General features: G+C 43.7%; 1 protein-coding gene across 1 annotated transcript in view; it reads right to left on the bottom strand.

Annotated features, from left to right (window-relative positions):
• Positions 1-19,429, bottom strand: part of LOC109917089 (protein jagged-2-like) — a 116,628-nt gene that overhangs the window by 21,236 nt on the left and 75,963 nt on the right. Inside the window, exons 5-10 of the mRNA XM_048600015.1 lie at positions 16,001-16,120; positions 14,373-14,486; positions 10,313-10,426; positions 8,528-8,641; positions 7,412-7,458; positions 4,972-5,148 (exon numbers count right to left, since the gene is read on the bottom strand). Of these exons, the coding sequence (XP_048455972.1) occupies positions 4,972-5,148; positions 7,412-7,458; positions 8,528-8,641; positions 10,313-10,426; positions 14,373-14,486; positions 16,001-16,120 (686 nt within the window). The remainder of the gene's footprint in view (positions 1-4,971; positions 5,149-7,411; positions 7,459-8,527; positions 8,642-10,312; positions 10,427-14,372; positions 14,487-16,000; positions 16,121-19,429) is intronic.

Here is a 19,429-nt window from a genome sequence, read left to right as displayed (position 1 = left end):
GGAGTGGCGGAGGCTGAGGGGAGACTTGATAGAAGTCTATAAAATTATGAGATGCACAGATAGGTTAGACAGTAAGAATCTTTTTCGCAGAGCTGCAATGTCTAAAACTAGGGGGCATGCATTTTAAGCTGCCGTGGTGGTGGGGGGGGGAAGAGTTCAAAGGAGATGTAAGGGGCAGGTTTTTTACACAGAGAGTGGTAGGAGTGTGGAACACACTGCCAGGGGTGGTGGTGAAGGCAGGTACAATAGGGGCATTTAAGGGGCTTTTAGATAGGCACATGACTATGCAAGGGATGGAGGGATATGGACCAAGGGCAGGCAGAAGGGATTAGTTTCGTTTGGCTTCATGTTCGGCACAACACTGTGGGCCGAAGGGCCCATTCCTGTGCTGTACTATTCTATGTTCTCTGGCCAATCCCCAGTGCAGTACGTAAGCAATGGCCAAGGATTGAACAGACGTTTTAGCTTTAATCAATTGAAAGGACATGATTCAGGCAGCAGAGAGGTGGAGGTGGAGATCAATCATTCCACCCTACTCCAATTTCCAATTGCATTACATTACCAGCAAGAGGCTGAGACTTGACTTACAGACATATACAGGAAAACATGACATTGATCTGCCTTTAAGCATCGTCAGACAGGCTATTTCTGCACAGTGGTGATGGAATAAGGCAGACGAGCTTTTTAAATCATGTTCAGTCCCAGTGTAACCGAACCAGCTCTCTACAGACGGACCAGTCCCCAAATAAGCAACCCACTGTGCTGATCACCTCTGTCACGCATCACATTAAAAGGTGCCACCATGGGACCATCACATTGCCCTGAAGCTATTTAGGAGCTTTTCAGGCCAAAGCAAAGACGACAGCTCTTCTGACCAAGTCACAACTCCAGAATAAGGTGTTGAGCAGATCTTTCCAGTTGTGGGGGGGGAATAAAGCTTGAGGTCATAAATAAAGACAGTCACAAGAAAAGCCAATTCAGGAAATGTCTCTTTACCAGAAGAGAGTGGTTAGGATGTGAAACTTGCTGGTGCAGGGAACTGTCCATTGAACAGAGTCCCTACGGTGCGGAAAGAGGTGATTCAGCCCATCTAGTCTGCACTAACCCTCCAAGAGCATCCCACCCTACCCCTGTAACCCCGTATTTCCCATGGCTAACCCAACTAGCCTGCACATCCCTGGACACTATGAATGCTACAGGAAGATGTACTAAGCGGATTAGATGAAGTAATAGGGAGGAGGTTTACGTGAAGCATAAAGGTATGGGTCAGAATTCTATGTAATATGCTGTGATTGGTCATCAGAGGCTGAATTTTGATACAAATTTATCTAGTGCATTGTAATGATGCCTTCAGAGTGGCCCACTTACTTCTAATGTACTCCTAATTACTCCGAAATGTTTTTCATTTCCAGACATCTATCTGCTCTCCTTTTTAATACCTGGTCGTGATTCTGCTACCTCCCCTATTTTCAGTCAGACATTCCATTTCCCAACAACTATCTGCAGGAGAAATTCAGCACCAGTATCTCCCTCACTTCTCTTGCCGATTATCTTATGACTTGTTCTCTCTAATTACATACTCAGCAATCTTGAGAAAGCTTCTCTTTCTAGGTGTATGTAAGACCTTACGATGTAGGAGGAAGACTAGACCATTCAGCCCAGTCTGCTCCAGCATGCACTCAGACTGTAGCTGGTCTGATAAAACTCAACTCCACTTCCCTGCCTTTTCTCGATTCCCTTACATGTCAAAACCCCTCACACTGTTTTGTGGTCCATTTCCCCTGGCAGCCTCCTGTTTATCCTGACAACTAAGACCTCTCAACACAGGATCACCTCCAGTACCCTGACCTTGCCCTGGAAATACATCATCTCCAAATGGTGGGACTAGAGTCATACAGTCTACGAGATGTACAGCACGGAATCAGGCCCTTCGGTCCAACTTGCCCATGCCGATCAGACATCCTAAATTAATCTAGTCCCATCTGCCAGCATTTGGCCCATATCCCTCTAAACCCTTCCTATCCACGTACCCATCCAGGTGCCTTTTAAACGTTGTAATTGTACCAGCCTCCACCACTTCCTCTGGCAGCTCATTCCATACACGCACCGCCCTCTATGTGAAAAAATTGCTCTTCGGGTCCCTTTTAAATCTTTCCCCTCTCACCTTAAACCCATGCCCTCTAGTTTTGGACTCCCCCATCCCAGGGAAAAGACTTTGACTATTCACCCTATCCATGCCCCTCATGATTTTATAAACCTCTATAAGGTCACCCCTCAGCCTCCGATGCTCCAGGGAAAATAGCCCCAGCCTTTTCAGCCTCTCCCTGTAGCTCAAACCCTCCAACCCTGGCAACACCCTTGTAAATATTTTCTGAACCCTTTCAAGTTTAACAACATCTTTCCTATAGCAGGGAGACAAGAATTGAACGCAGTATTTCAAAAGTGGCCCTAACCAAAGTCTTGTACAGCTTCCCAACTCCTATACTCAATGCACTGACCAATAAAGGCAAGCGTACCAAATGCCTTCTTCACTACCCTGTCTACCTGCGACTCTATTTTCAAGGCACTATGAACCTGCACCCCAAGGTCTCTTTGTACGGCAACACTCCCCAGGACCTTACCATACCATCTGTGAGATTAAATGTACAAGTCCTGCCCTGATTTGTCCTACAAAATTTGTCCTCCATCTCACATTTATCTAAATGTTACATTTGAAAACTGCAGTCCACCTACCCATCAGGGCCAAAGAAAATAAAACTTTCTCAAAGAGTTAAATCTCCTTTGGAATTCCCATCCTCAAAAAGACAGCTGATGCCAAATCTTTAAATATGTTTAAGGTCAAGGTAGATTGATATCCAAAGAAACGAAAGGTTTGTCACGGATGCGCAAGAATGTAAAGTTAAGATTAAAATCAGATCAGCCAAGATCTTATTGAGTGACAGAGCAGACTTGGAGGGCTGTGGAGGTATATTTGTAGGTCACAACACTTCAGCATACAATTTACTCCTCTCAAAACCAAAATCATGTGATTCAGAACAGTAAAATGATTAAACTCACTCAGAAATAGTCCATCTTAATGCAGTCTGGATTCTTATTTAGCAGTTCAGAACGTGAGTGATACTTCAGACTGAAATTTTGTCATAAGACCATAGAAAACATACTGTGCAGATGTATCACAGCTTGGTATGGCAACTGCTCTGCCCAGGATCACAAGAAATTACAGAGATAGTAGGAACTGCCGATGCTGCAGAATCTGAGGTAACAAGGTGTAGAGCTGGATGAACACAGCAGGCCAGGCAGCATCAGAGGAGCAGGAAAGCTTTTTTTTTTCTGAAGAAGGGTCCAGACCTGAAACATCAGCTTTCCTGCTCCTCTGATGCTGCTTGGCCTGCTGTGTTCCTCCAGCTCTACACCTTGCTATCTCACAAGAAATTACAGAGCGTTGTGAACACAGGCCAATCAGAGTTATACAGCACAGAAACAGACCCTTCGGTCCAACTTGTCCATGACAACCAAGTTTCCCAAACTGAACTAGTCCCATTTGTCTGCATTTGGCCCATATCCCTCTAAACCTTTTCTATTCATGTACTTGTCCAAATGTCTTTTAAATGCTGTAACTGTACCTGCATCTGCCACTTCCTCTGGCAGTTCATTCCACACACAAACCACTCTCTGTGAAAATGTTGCCCCTCATGTCCCTTTTAAATATTTCTTCCCACTTTAAAAATGCCCTCTAGTTTTGAACTCTACCCACCCTCCAACTCCTTAGGGAAAAGACCTTTGCTATTCTCATTATCTATGTCCCTCATGATTTTATAAACATCTATAAGTCACACCTCAACTTCTTACACTCCAGTGAAAGAAGTCCTAGCCTCTCATCATAACTCAAACCTTCCATTCCCAGCAACATCATTGTAAATCTTTACAGAACCCTCTCCAATTTAATAATATCTTTCCCGTAGCAAGGCGACCAGAACTGTACACGGTACTCTGAAAGTGGCCTCACCAATGTCCTGTACGACTGTGACATGATGCCCCACCTCCTATACTCAATGGTCTGAGTAATGAAGGCAAGTGTGCCTATTACACAAACCAGCCTTCATACCATTGACTCCATCTATTGTCAACTGCCTCGGGAAAGCAGCCAACATCATCAAAAACCCCTCCCACCCCGGTTATACTCTCTTCCATCCTCTTCCATCAGGCAGAAAATACAAAAGTTTGAAAACACATCCCAACAGATTCAATAACAGCTTCTTCCCTGCTGTTATCAGGCTTTTGAACAGACCTCTCATATACTAGAGTTGATCTTTCTCTGCACCTTCTCTGTAGCTGTAACACTATATTCTACATTCTGTTCTATTACCCTGATGTACTTACATATAGTATGATTTGTCTGGATAGCACACAAAACATTTCACTGTATCTCAGTACATGTGACAATAATAAATCAAGTCAAATCAGATAGTTAATTTTTTTTAATAGAATATAGAATCCCTAGAAACGGGAAACAGGCCCTTCGGCCCAACAAGTCCACACTGACCCATCCCTCTAAAACCCATCTAATATGAATAGCTGTAGACTTAACATTGAACCCTGCGGAACTCCACTAAGTCACCAGCTGCCATTCTGAAAAAGACTTCTTTATCCCCATTCTTGGCCTTCTGCCAATGAGCTAATCCTCTATCCATGCCAGTACCTTGTCCACAAAACAATGTTATTTGTAAAAACTTTTTGTCTTGCACTCATCAGGACAATTTGCAAGAAAACCAACATTTATAACGCATGAGAGTAGTGATTGGTTGGCAAACCAACCCAAACAGGAAGCACACTACAAGGGCAGAGTACCATTGCATGTGATTTCATAGATTCAAAGTATGGGTGGTAATATTAAAGAGTTAACTCACCCCGGTAGGAATACACAGCATGTAAACACACAAAACATCCGCCATCACTAATACGTGGGCTCACCTCACATAAGATTCCTGAGTAACCCTGATCACAGTGACAGCGGAACCCACCGAGCAGGTCCTGACATCGGCCTCCATTCAAACAGGGCTTGCTCGCACACTCGTTCATTTTGAATTCACAATTTCTGCCGACAACTCCACGCGGGCAGATGCATTGGTAACCATACACACTGTCACGCTGAAATATCACAAAGAAGTTAAAGTTGTAATAACATTCATCAGTAACCCACAGACCCACAATAGGTACTCGGCCTTCCAGGATTCTGGAATTTCATCCCCAACCCCCCTCTTTCTTTAAGGTTCTCCTTTAAAATCTACCTTGCCAACCAAACTTTAATATACTGCTGTGGGAGGCAGCGAGGCCCAGAGGTAAGAACCGCACACAGGTAAACAGTCTAGGCGAGTCCTGGAGGTTAGTCCCAGGCCAGGCCAGTGCAGGGGTGACAGAGAATCCCTTGGGGACTACAAGCAAGGACTCCATAATTGATGAAGAAAAACAGAAGTTGCTGGAAAAGCTCAGCAGGCCTGGCAGCATCTGTGAAGGAGAAAACAGAGCTTCGGGTCCGGTGATCCTTCGCCCAGCATCTCCTATAGACTAGGCCTGGTAGTCTGAAACCCGCCACAGACTTGGTTAAAAGACTAAAGTGCGAGTACTTTGTAAAAGAAACCTTCTTTATCCTTTACTCTTAAACTGAACTTTTATTTATGGCCCTCTCAAGTCTGTAACAAATACTTAAGTGTCCTGTACCGAAGACGGTGCCGAGATTACAAACTTTTCACTGCACTCATTCAAACGTATGTGACAATAAAGGCTATTTCTATAGTGGGAGCAAATTACTGCAGAAGCTGGAATCTGTACTGAAAACAACAAATGCTGGAGATCATAGTGGGCCAGGCAGTCTCTGATGAAGAGTCATCTCAACTCGAAACGTTAGCTTGCTCTCGCTCCATGGACGCTGCCTGACTTGCTGTGACCTCCAGCATTTGTTGTTTTCCGTTCAATATACTGCACTTTACCTCCTCATATCATTCAGTGTTGTTTTCTTGTTGGATAATGCTCTTATTAGAAAATATATAAAAATAAAAATTGATTTCGAGGACTAGGGAAGAGGCAATTGCCCCGGGAGAAATTCCAGGGGTATCTTTGTCCTTGTTCTTTCACGGGTTGTGGATGTTGTTGGTAAAGAACAGGACATGTTGCCCACCCCTAGGAGATCCCGAGCTGAAGGGTTTACTCAGTTATCTCAGAAGACAGTTAAGAACAACCATTGTGTTGTGGATCAGGAGTCAGCTGTAGATAAGGACGACAGATTTCCTTCTCTCAAGGACACGACCAGCAGTTATTCAACATTATTCATCCACCTCAGCCTATTTGTACCTTGTGCCATCATAATTTCCCTCGTTATTATTTAATAACCTTACTTCAGAATGAACTACCTCACTTTCAAACATAATGTAAAATTCTACCACATTGTGGTCGCTCTTCCCTAAATCTTCTTTCACAACAGGATTAATTAGCACTTTTTCACCAGAATCACTACAGTGTGGAAAGAGGCCATTCAGCCAATCAAGTCTACACCAACCCTCTGAGAAGCATCCCACGCCAACCCCTTACCCTCTCCCTGTAGACCTGTATTTTCCATGGCTAATCCACCTAGCTTATACCCCCCTGGACACTACAGACAATTTAGCATGGCCAATCCAACTAACCTGCATATCTTTGGACAAAGTAGCATTACATAACGTTTGTTCTAAAGTAGACAGTCATCTAGTTGGTTCTACCTTCTGCTCCAGGAAACTCATCACCAACACATTCCAGAAACTCTTCCTCCACAGCTTTAGTGCTCAGTTGGTTTACCCAACGTATATAGAGATATAAGTCACCCATGATAACTATGTTGCCCATTGTACAAACTTCTCTCATCTCCTGATTAATACCCTGCCTCACACCACCACTACAGCTTGATGATGTATAAATAACTTTGTTTAATGTCTGACAGGTATCCCAAGGAGTGTATCATTTTCACAAGGAGCTGAAGAACCCTGTGCTACAGCACACAATTACCTCTGAACAAAAGGCCTGAGGTATGTTTTAATTTGCAGTGCTTTCTAACAACTAAGACACCTTTAAGCCTGTTGCATTTACGTGAAGCAGGCCATTTTCAAGATCTATTATTTAATCTTAAAATTACTCTTCGCTAGGCCGTTCCTGTGCTAACATGTGGATACTGAAAGGAGAGTGTAATTCAAAAGGCTATTAATGAATATAATTGTTGTTTGGAAGGATACTCTGATGGTTGGGGGTGGGGAGAATGAATCAAGAAGGGAGGAGGCAAGTGTGCAGCACAAACACAGATAGAAATATTTTGGAAGTGTTTCAGTTCCATATAAAGTAACTCTACTGCAAACAGTAGAGTTTTCTTTTCATTGCCTTTCATTACCTTGCATGTCCCTCCATTCTGGCATTGTCCATGGCAGTTATCAACATCTGAAGAGACAACAAGTCCAGAATTACACAATATACCATTTAAAAGCACTCTCCAGAAGGGCCTATAATCCAATTCACTGGTATGAGCCTGCCCCTTTTCATTCACCGTCCCCACCTACACAAACATTGCAGAGCAGTATTCTGTTCTTGGTGTGTAGGCCAAGGACTAGTTGTAACGCATCAGCAGCTGAGTTCCCTGCAGTGAAGAGGGGGTTAGTCTCACAGCTAGAGGAGCTGGGGTTTTCCAGTTTTCAGGCCTACTGCTGTAACCCAGAGACAGGCTTCCTTCAATCCCTCTCTGAGTTCTGAGCTACATGAGGAAACTACAGGCAGCCTTCCAGGGACTCCCTTCCCAAACAGGCACTTACATACAAAAGGACTGCCAGAAAGCAGAAGGGGCAGGGGGGAGAGGGAGACTGGGCAGGGGAAACTCTCACATCCAAGCCCAATCCCTTCCACTGATGCCCACAGCACTTTCTAGCACAACGTTACTGATCAGAGACAGAATTTCCAGTTGACGTCTTTCCCAGTCCCTAACCCGTGTAGCTTCCCTAACAGACTGATGAATACCTCCTAAAACCCATAACCTCCATCATACAGAATGGCACAGATAGGAGGTACATGGGAATAGCATCATTTCCCTCAAGTCAACAACCACTCTGATGAACATACACTTGGGTCAATTTCTTGAAACTCCCCACTATCAGCACTGTAGGAGTGACATGGACTGTATGATTTTGAACAGGGGCAAGGTGCCACCTTTCTCAGGGAGAGCCACATTAAGGGAATCAAAGACCTCACTTGACTCTGTTATTCAGTGACCCATCTGGGGGTGGGGAGCACCTCTGATCTGAAAAACACTTGCGTATTATTACAAACTAATGGCATGGGCGCTGAATCGGTCCCTTCAACCTGCTCCGGCAATCAACAAGATCGTGAGCGATCTGTTTGTGTTTCCAATTCCACATTGTCATCCACCTGCCCGATAATCCTGTACTTCCCCGCTGCAAGACTTCAAAACCGTGCGCGTATATTTTCATGGACATGAGATCACAAAGTGAATACTGACGGATGTCACAGTTTAGTCCAGACCATCCCAGGAAGCAGTCACAGTAATATCCACCAATCAAGTTTCTGCAAGAATAAGCATTAACGCAAGGCTCCGTCTCACATTCATTAGCATCTGTGGGAGGATGTGGAGAGGCAGGGAGAGAAACACAGAGAGAGAAAGGGACAGTCAGCAACTTTAGCTCAAAAAGCAAGCAAAGTGGAGAAAGACCCAAACATGTACATCAGCAAGAAACCACACCACCTCATGCATTGTTAAATTTCTGAGCAGACATATTGGACCCAAGATAGCATCTTTAACACAGTAAGTTGCTACCATTTGGAATGCTTTGACTGGAAGGGTAATAGAAATAGATTCAATGGCAATATTTCAAAGAGACTCGAACAAACCATTCTAGGGAAAACATTACTGAACGATGCGGATTGGGATCAATTGGATAGCTTCAACCAAAGAACTGGCGCAGGCCCAATGGGCTGAAAGGCGCAGGAGGAGCCCAATCAATTATGAGTTTCATATTTCAACATCGTTCCAATCAAACTGCCTGACCATGCAATGACTTTTCCTTTTAGGTTATACCAGACCCTGCTCTGCCTAGTCCATTGTTGGGAGCTCAGAGTTTTTTTTAATTCATTTGTGGGATGTGGGCATCATTGGCTGGGCCCAGCATTTATTGCCCGTCCCTAGTTGCCCCCTCGAGAAGGTGGGGGTGAGCTGCCTTCTTGAACAGCTGCAGTCCATGTGCTGTGAGTTGACCCACAATGCCCTTAGGGAGCGAATTCCAGAATTTTAGCACCTCTGCATCCTGCAGCGACTTCTCACCATCGTGACAGAGGGTAAAGTCCTCAGGGATGCTAACACAGAGCATAAAGGTTTCACAGCTGTCTGTTTGAGCCTTGCCTTTAGAGTAGGAAAACAGGTCAAAACTATTTAGCCTGGCACACCCTGTTTGATTAGATCAGCAGGACGGAAAATGGTAGCTTAATTCCATCAAATCCACCTTAGCATTTGTCCCTTAACACCTTTAACAATATCAAAAATACTGCTCCCAGTTCTGAAAGTTTTGAAACGTTCCCCGGCCTAGCTATTTCAGGGGGAGAAAGCTCCAGACTACTGCTACTGTTAAATGGCACAGTTTCAGCAACGTCCTCAACATCGAATCTGCAAACTTCAGCAATGTGCCCATTCGGAGATGCTGAGGGAGGGTGAGGTAGGCAAAAGGGGCTTCCAAATGTAAAGTAAGTGGGAAAAATCTTGACAACAAAATCTGCCAAGTGATGGGATTGGTCCCAGGCGAGCTAATGTAGGAGCAAAGGTTCCTCCTGCAAACATATCAGCCAGATTCCCACCCAAAGAAAACACTTCAAATTTATTACAGGGTCAGGTGCCTGCTCATGATATTAATACATTTTCCTGGCCACCACAGAAGATCATATATTTTGCTTCCCTATACAGCAATCACCACAATTTAAAAAACAGGAAACAGAAGTTAGTAAATGTAGGGCTTCAGGAAAGAAACTCAGCACCACCACCAAACAAGGCACCAGACTGAAACAATGCCAACCGTATTCAAGGCTAAGCACCACACCTCAAGGAACCCAACCCCAACATGCACCAAGAGCTGTAGTCATCATACAACAAGATCCTGCGCTCTGCAAGTCATTTGGCCTCTTCAGCCTGTTTTCCCAAATCATTAGCTGAGCTGTCTGTTAAAGGAGATTATCTGTGACCATGAACACTCCTGCAGACAGATTATTTCCAAACAGAAGTCAAAATGAAGTTCCTTACCCAGCTGGCAAGTTTTCCCAATCCACTGCTGAGGGCAGATGCACTCAAATCCATTGACATGATTAATACAAGTCCCACCATGTGCACAAGGGCTGGAGTCACATTCATTTATATCTGTAGACAGAGTGGTCCCAAATTAATAATGAAGATAATTACTGCATAAAGATTATTGCAAAAAAATTAGGTTTTACGGGCAGGTAAAGTTTAACTCAAATCTTTGAACAATGTCCAACTTCTACGCTACTACACAAGCAGCCCATCATCAGACTGAACTGAAATGACGACTTTGACAGAGTGAGCACTCAATGATAATGATACATTGGCCAGTCCTGAATGTAAGAGGTAGCTAATCTGCCTCTTAATACCTGCAGTGTATTACTCGGTGTCACCCAGGAATGCCAGTAGACTGTGGATTCCAGCCAGATATAGGGGAGTGTAGGGAGTATCCATCAGCACAGTTAGAGTGGTGAAACCGAAATGTTAAAGTGAGGTCTCACTGTGTCTCGGCTCCACAATGTTACTGAAGAGGAAACAGCGAGTCTTTGATAACAGTGTCCAGGCCAACATTCCTCCTTCAGCCATCACCGCCAGAAACAAATTTCATTCCCACCTTTGGGATCCTGCAATGTAAAATTCAGCTCCCCGTGTGCCCTCAATTATCAGCCCATTGTAATGACATGTGATCACCAGCAGTGGCTACGGTATAGTGACAATGACACTGGACTAATAGTACCAGTTCTAAGGAAGGGTCACCGGACCCGAAACGTTAACTCTGTTTTGTCCTTCACAGATGCCGCCAGACCTGCTGAGCTTTTCCAGCAATTTCTGTTTTGTTTCCTGATTTACAGCATCTGGAGTTCTTTCGATTTTTATTCTGGACTAATAATCCTTGGCTATTGCTTCCACAGAAGGCTGTGCAGGTCCAAGTCACTTAACATCTTCAAGAAAGTGACAAATAATTTGTTTAGATTTTAAAGGAATCAAGAGGGGTACAGGGAGGAAGCAGGAATATGGCATTAAGGTACAGATCAGCCATGATCCTATTGAATGGCACTGCAGGCTCAAAGGGCCGATTGGCCTACTCCTGCACCTAGTTTCTGTAAGTGTTGGCAAAGTGCTTTGAGACATTTAGAGACCTGATAAAGAGCTGTGTGACTTTTTAAAAGAAGATTTACAGGATGTGTGTCACTGGCTTGGCACTATTTATTACCCTTCCCTCACTGTCCTTCAAGTGGTGGTGGTAAGTGAGTTAGCTTATTGCACAGCGGGGTATCAGCAGGGTAGGCACACCTACAGTGCTGTTAGGGAGGGATTCACTGGATTTTCACCCATTCAGTGACACATTTCCATGTCAGTACGACATGGGTTCGTGCGGAACTTGCAGGCAGTAATATATTTTCCCTTTGTCCCTCTGAAGGCGGTAGCTCTGTAGTGCACAGGTTGTTTAGAAGTGCAAGGGTGAAGGGCAGAAAATGCCAGCTTTCCAATGTAATTTTCACCATTTCATTTGGTTCGCCTTGAATATTGCACTAACCGTGTCCAAAAGTCATTCAGATGGCAAGCTGCTTCATCCTTCTTCTCAAATTAAAACAGTAGGTATTTCCCACTCGACATAATGCACCAAACCATCACAGATATCACCCCAAGCTCAATGACCATGTGATTGATGGAGTACACGGCTTTGGAAGGAAACTTTCCACTGGACAGGCCAAAACAGAGCTCCCAAAATGCCAAATGGATACAACAGCAAGGATTCGACCACAACACAGTGATTCCTATTGTTAAACAAGATGGTCAACATAACATTTTGCCCTCATTTCCTCTCTCCCCACTGCCCAGTGCTCTCTCCATCTGTCATTAACCTGAATCTGCAATGCATTCATGGCACTGGAGGGTAAGCCCAGCTCTGTAAGGTTGATGCACAGGTCACAAATATTGGTATTTGGTTCAGGGAAGCACAGTGTACAGAAATCATTCACCTCTGGCCTCCCTAAAGATACAAAAACAGAAATAGTGGAGAAACTCAGCAGGCCTGGCAATGTCTGAAGAAAGAAAGCTGAGCTAATGTTTCAGGTCCTGTGACCCTGCTTCAGACATTCCCCAAAGATACCATCAGAGTAACAGTCAGAGAGGTAAAACTCTGCTTAAACTGCTAAGTGAGGTACATAAAAATGTGTAACATCCTGGCATCAATTCAGACATGAACCTTTTACCCTTACCCCGCTTTCAAACCCAGTCTCTATTTGCCTGGTTTATGCTGGAGCTGCTCTTCAAGTCTGTGTTCAGCCCAAGGAAGTGAGACATATAAAATGGGGAAGTCTGAACTTAACTGCGCTCCCTCAGGGTACACCCTGATATCCAGTGCAGTCGCAAGGTTACGACTCCCTGTTGTTACCCAGTGAACATCAATGAGAGCTGGTGAACCTTGTTAAGGTCCATTCTATCTCCTCTGTTAGGCCTATCTGTTGCACATGCTCTGGAGGTGGTGACCTATTGGTCACTTTACACCAGGGGAAGCAGCGACCTTTTGTTCAGGCTCCCCAGTGAGGTCACTGACACTATCCAACAGGAACAAATCTCTCTCAGAAATACCTCCTCTGGGCTGTGCTCCTCAAAGTCGTTTCACAAAGACAGGCTTTGGCCAGGGACACCGACGGGAAGGTTCTCCCCAAAGGGGACAAGTACAGAATAAATATTTTTACTTCCTATGAACAGTAAGTAGGTGACAAATGTTGAACAGCTGTTAATCCCATTGCAGTGAAATGGGGAAAATGTACATCAATGCAAATGCAGATTGATGCTGGTCAAGGTACACAAATGCATTCTGAATGTTCCAAACTCCAAATAATTCCATAGAGTCATAGGGATATACAGCATGGAAACAGACTCTTCGGTCCAACTTGTCAATGCTGACCAGATATCCTAAACTGACCTAGTCCCATTTGCCAGCATTTCTATTCCTATTCATATACTCATCCAGATGCCTTTTAAATGCTGTAATTGTACCCACCTAAACCACCTCTTCTGGCAGCTCGTTTCATACACGCATCACCCTCTGCGTAAAAAGTTGCCCCTCAGGTCCCTTTTATATCTTTCTCACCTTAAACATATGTCCTCTGGTTTTGGACTCCCCTGACCTGGGAAAAAGACCTTGGCTATTTACCCTATTCGTGCCCCTCATGATTTTATAAACCTCTATAATGGCTCCACGGAAAATAGCCCCAGCCTATTCAGCCTCTCCCTATAGCTCAAACCCTCCAACCCTGGCAACATCCTTGTAAATCTTTTCTGAACCCTTTCATGTTCCACAAACTCTTTCCTATAGCAGGGAGACCAGCACTGAATGCAGTACTCCAAAAGTGGCCTAAATAGTGTCCTGTACAGCCGCAACATGACTTCCCAACTCCTACACACAATGCACTGACCAATAAAGACAAGTGTACCAAATGCCTACCTCACTATCCTGTCTACCTGCGACTCTGCTTTCAAGGAACTATGAACCTGCACTCCAAGGTCTCTTTGTTCAGCAACACTCCCCAGGACCTTGCCTTTAAGTGTATAAGTCCTGCCCTGATTTGCCTTTCCAAAATGGAACACCTTACATTTGTCCAAATTAAACTCCATCTGCCACTCCTCAGCCCATTAGCCCACCTGCTCAAGGTCCCGTTGTACTCTGAGATAACCACCTTCATTGTCCATGCACTTTACTTATTTGTAGCCCTGAACATACCCGATTTTAATTGTTCAACCATTAGAACTCATGCCTTCAGACACAGTGGCTCCAAACTCTGGAATTCCATCCCTAAACCTCTTCTTCACCTCTGCCTCTTCTTTTAAGATACTCCTTAAAGCCTTTAAGGTTTTTAAGACATTGAGCCGAAGGGTCTGTTTTTGTGCTGTGTTACTCTATCACACCTTTTTGACTAAGCTTTTTGAACATCTGATCCAATATCTTACATGAAGTGGTGTCATATTTCGCTTCATAATGCTCCTGTGCAACACTTTGGCAAGTTTTTGGATGTCATTGTCATTCTTTAAGTACAACTGGATAGGGACCTACCAATTTCACAGGTTGTTCCATTCCAACCCAAAGCACAAAGGCACTCAAAACCAGATGGGACCTCGTGGCAGATCCCCCCGTTCACACATGGGTTAGACACACAAGCATGGTCAGCTGGGAAAGAAACAAAACAAAAGGTCAGACAGCCAGAGTTAGAATGAGATTCAAACATGGAGAAAGAATTCTCCCAAACCTAGTCAAACCCAGGATTGAGAGAGGTCATTTTAACTCATTGGTCATTGATGCTGCCTACTCAGTACAGAATGTTTAGGATTAGAACCAGACATCAGGTATGTCACAGGACTGAAATCATGGATCCCAAACCAAGATACAGAGACAGCAATGCAAGGTCTGAACTGGAGTCTGTATATTTAACATGACAATTATAAAGATGAAGCTCTCTGGCTCAATACGCCAGCGTTAGCTCAAAGGACAGTTCCTCATTTTCATGGTTCTAGATTTATCCTTTCCAAGTACTTAACCAATTCCCCTTTAAATGTAACAAGCACTACTCCAACAACCCTCCGTGCTAAAGCATTCTCTCTTCGACTAACTCAATTTGAAAACGTTTCTTCGAACTTCATCCTTGGTTTCTCCAGCAAAAATCCTCAACTCTTTGCGTATCCTCCCCAATCAGTTCAATAAATAAATTGCCTGCTCACTCTCTCAGCTCTCCAACTATTCAAGGTGCCAGGGGTTGATGGGAAAGAGAAAGGAAGCTCGAGGTGCTGAATGGTATGCAGCTTGTGCCTATGTCTATATGTTTCTGAGCTCCTCCAATTGCATTCCCAAACAGGAACTGCTCCAGTAGGGGTCTTTATTCGCATTGGCTCTCAAGGCCTTGGAATTCCATTCCTAAACTTCTCGTTCACGTTGTTCCTTAAAGCCTCTCTTTGACCAAGCTTTGAGCCATCTGCCCTAACATCTCAGTGTGAAAGGTTACTTTATAAGCGCCCATAAGAGGGGACATGGGGATTTTACAATACATGTTACTAGTGCTTTGTTTTTGATTGCCTTTCAACTGTACTTTCCAACCCCACAACCCTGACTAACACGAAGGACAAGGGCAGCAGATACATGGGAACATCAGTACAAGTCACTCACCATCTTGACTTGGACCAAAATCAGCCGTTCCTTCACTGTTGCAGGGGCAAAATGCTGGATCTCCCTCCCTAAGGGCATTGAGGGTCACTCTACAGCGGGTCATCACCACAGTCCAAGGCCAATCAATATTGGCCAAGAAACCAACGTCCACATCATGTGAAAGGATGGATTTTAAAACATCATGGATGTGCGGGGTGCACCCCTCCCCCCTATTGGGGTGGAGGTGGCAGGGGACGAGAGGGCAGAAGAAAAAAAAACTCAGGCAGACATCCAGCACACATTACCTTTACTGAATAAAGTGTACAGGGGTAACAGGATGAGGCTTGCCTACAAAGTACTTCTCTCTTGTATCTCCTACACTCCCCCAAAAAGGAGCCATTGATTAATCTTCTAATATCGTACTACCTGATTACACACAAAAGGACAGCTGCAGGGCACAGGAGCCAACAAAACTGCACCCCTTGGAAAACGGCACTCCCACTGTATGTGAGTACAGAGGTGGCTCTGCAGCTATGCACACTTACCGTTATGACAGGTCTTGCCAGAAAACCCTTCCGGACAAAGGCACTGGTATTCATCAGGCTCTGTGTTCATACAGGTCCCTCCATTGATACAGGGATGGTGTGTCCCACAGTAATTCAAGTCTTCAGGAATTAAAAAAAAATGGTTTTAAGTTAAAGGGTGGCACACAGAAACCAAATGCACATATTCAAAAAACCACACACTGTGAACAAATGACAACTTGTCATTTACCCAGAGAAACCTGGGATCATCAAACACTGACCAGCCAGGAACATAATTCAATCTTCACATAGATGCTAAACAATTTTGCTTTTAACCTGTTGTTTGACCAACTAAATCAAACGATTAAAAGTTTGGGAGTTAATACTATAGCAATGAGCTTATAGACTGTAACATCACCTCTCTAGGTCTTGCTTAACCTATAGTAGACGAACAGGAGGCTGGGTCCTGAAGAAGGATAATACCTGAAACATTGACTGCTCTTTTCCTCCAGATGCTGCCTGGTTTGCTGTGTTCTTCCAGCCTCCTGTCTATCTACCTTAGATTCCAGCATCTGCAGGGTTTTTTTGTCTCTAACCTTGTTTAACCTATAGCTTATCAAGTACAAACTGACAGCCACAACTGTAGGTAGGAGATGTGGAGCTGGTGTTGAACAAAAAAAATGATATTCATGGGACAGACACTGTTGATGATTTTTTTCAGTTTAGAGAGAACACAGTGTGAAGGACTCACAGCCATCTGAAGAGAAGGGAAAAGAAAACATGAAGGGAAATACATGGTGCAGACTGTCCAGGCTCTTAAATGTTGCCGGATCCAAAGAGCTGGATAAAAGTTTGAAAAAAAAAACTGAGAGTTGCTGTATAAGACTTGTGATGGTAAACTCTAAAGGCTTGTATAGCTCAGTGCACCAAGTTAGAAATTACTGTGTTTGGGAGGAGATAGTCAGTTTTAATGAATGGCCTGCTGTAGTTGTTCTCTCTGTTAGTGTTGCCTCTACAGACAACCATGCAACTCAGAAGAAGACATGAGACAGAAACAGGTCTGGCAGCATCTGTGGAGAGAAAGCAGAGTTAATGTTTCAGGTCCAGTGACCCTTCCTCAGAACTGACAGTAGCTAGGAAAAGGTGGTATATATTGCTGAAGACAGGGGGTGCTGGCGGTGGTCAGGGGTGGTAAAAGGTGTAAACGATAGTTGGAAATGGAGCCCAGAGTGGGGAAAGACAGGTAGACAAAGGGATGACTAATGGTAAGCCAGGGAAACAGAAAAGCTGATAATCGGAGATAGCTAGAACTGCAGATGCTGGTGTCAAGAGTCGATACAGTGTGATCGATACTGATGACGGGTCTAGGCCTGAAACATCGACTCTCCTGCTCCTCTGATGCTGCCTGACCTGCTGTGTTCCTCCAGCTCCACACTGTATCGATGAAAGCTGACAGTGGGTTCCCTGACTTACCATTAGCCATCCCTTTGTCTGCCTGTCTTTCCCTCCCTCTGGGCTCCATCTCTACCTATTGTTTACTCCTTATACTCCCCACCCACCAGTACTACCCCCAACTTCAGTCATATATACCACCTTTTCCACTAATCAATTCTTAATAAGGGTCTATGGTCCCTGAAATGTTAACTCTGCTTTCTCTCCACAGATGCTGCCAGACCCACCGAGTTTCCTCAACAATTCCTGTTTATGTTTCAGACTTCCAGCAACCGCAGTTCTTTGTTTTATTTTAGAAGACATGAGTATCTCCGAAGAGATGCCAGGGTAACCTATCAGTATGTTGCATTTCTCTCTCCTTACTCCTCTGTATCTTGTTATCTTACACTATTTAAATAACCCTGCTGGTTACTCAGGAACCAGCCTCTTCTGCCAAGGTGGTGCATGGTCACCCATCACCACTCATTAAGTCTCAAGACTAGTACTGCCAAGAGAAACTGTTAGCAGCATTTCTACCCGAAGAAAATCCTTTCAGAGCCAGGTGACAACTGTAGGCATTTCATTTGGCAAATATACCATGACAGTGATGGACACTGTTGATGCTTCAGCTTAGGCAACACAGTGTGCACGATCCACAGCCATCCGAAGAGAAGGGAAAAGAAGCCACATTTTAAAAACGTGACTGCCTTGTTAAGAATCCAGTAAAGGTTAAATAGAAGCTTAGGTCAAGTCAGACTCTATACCAGCAGCAGCCAACAACTCAGAGCAGGTATAGCTGTTAGCAACAGCAAGTTTATCTTCTCTTTCAGTGTTTAAGCAGCTTCAATCAGCCAGAAACAGAGAAAACAGCATTCTTTTAAAGCTCGTGAAGACCAGGAGCAGTCTCACTAAAGCTAGAAGGATAACATCAGTGCGAGATCTGAGAGAAAAGAGGTGGCTGATATTGGAATCCAGAAGTAAGTTAGTCTGGTAGAGGAATGGTGAAAATAACTTACATTCACAGCAAAATTCTGGGCTGGGGAGCTGAAAGAAGGCTTAAATCCATCATATATTTCTTGAACAAATAGTTTTTACCATTTAAAATGATTATAAACTGCGGAAAGTGATTCTAAAATGAGGTAATACTTTATGAAATGTACTAAACCATCAATCAACATTCTTATTAGAACCTGAAAGCTGAAGGCACAAGGCTCTTATAAAGAACCATGTTAAATTTTTACCGGAGATCCAAAAAAATCTGAAAGGTACAAAAACTCTACAACACTATTTTCTTCTGTTAAAAAGGGCAGAAATTAGAAAGTGTGTGAATCAGCCATGTTGTTAGTAAGAACAGCAAGCCCACCATGCAGGGTAACACGGCACCAATTCTCCATTTCAGCACTTCATATCAAAATCTTAAATTGATGAGGAAATGACAACTTCAAACAGTTTTTAAGTATTCAAACCATTAAAAATAAATGTAAAAACTTCACTGAGAGAACACCCTTACAATTTAAAGATCTTAAGAAATGTTACCTTAAAATACAGAAAAATTTCAAAGAATTGAAGAAAGAAACCTTTATTAAAGCAACAACTCATTACAATTTAACAGTCTATAAAAAAGGCTGCATTCTACTTTAGCAGTAATTAACATTATTCTACAATTTTTAAAAAAATTCTCATGCTAGGAATTCTGCGACAAACAGAATCAAAACCATAATTCAAGCTTCAAGAAAAGCTGAAGATATAGCAGGATGTCAATATTTGTTTCAAAAAGCTTTCAGAACTTAAAGGGAGGAATTTAAACAACGAATTGGAACAAGCTATTCCACCTTCAGGCATACTCAAGGTTACAGATACTTCAGATAGAGTTAGTCAGCATGGAAGAAACAACTTGTGAGCTACAGACTTGCTTACGACTTACGCAGCAAACCATATGCAGATCAAGTTAACATTCTGCTTTATACTGTGGGACCACTACTAGGCAGAGAGAAACAGTTACAAGTTAATACTAATACC

Source organism: Rhincodon typus, chromosome 8 (assembly GCF_021869965.1).
Source record: "Rhincodon typus isolate 14 chromosome 8, sRhiTyp1.1, whole genome shotgun sequence".
Classification (NCBI taxonomy): Eukaryota; Metazoa; Chordata; class Chondrichthyes; order Orectolobiformes; family Rhincodontidae; genus Rhincodon; species Rhincodon typus.
This window is presented reverse-complemented; position numbering and strand designations above follow the sequence as displayed.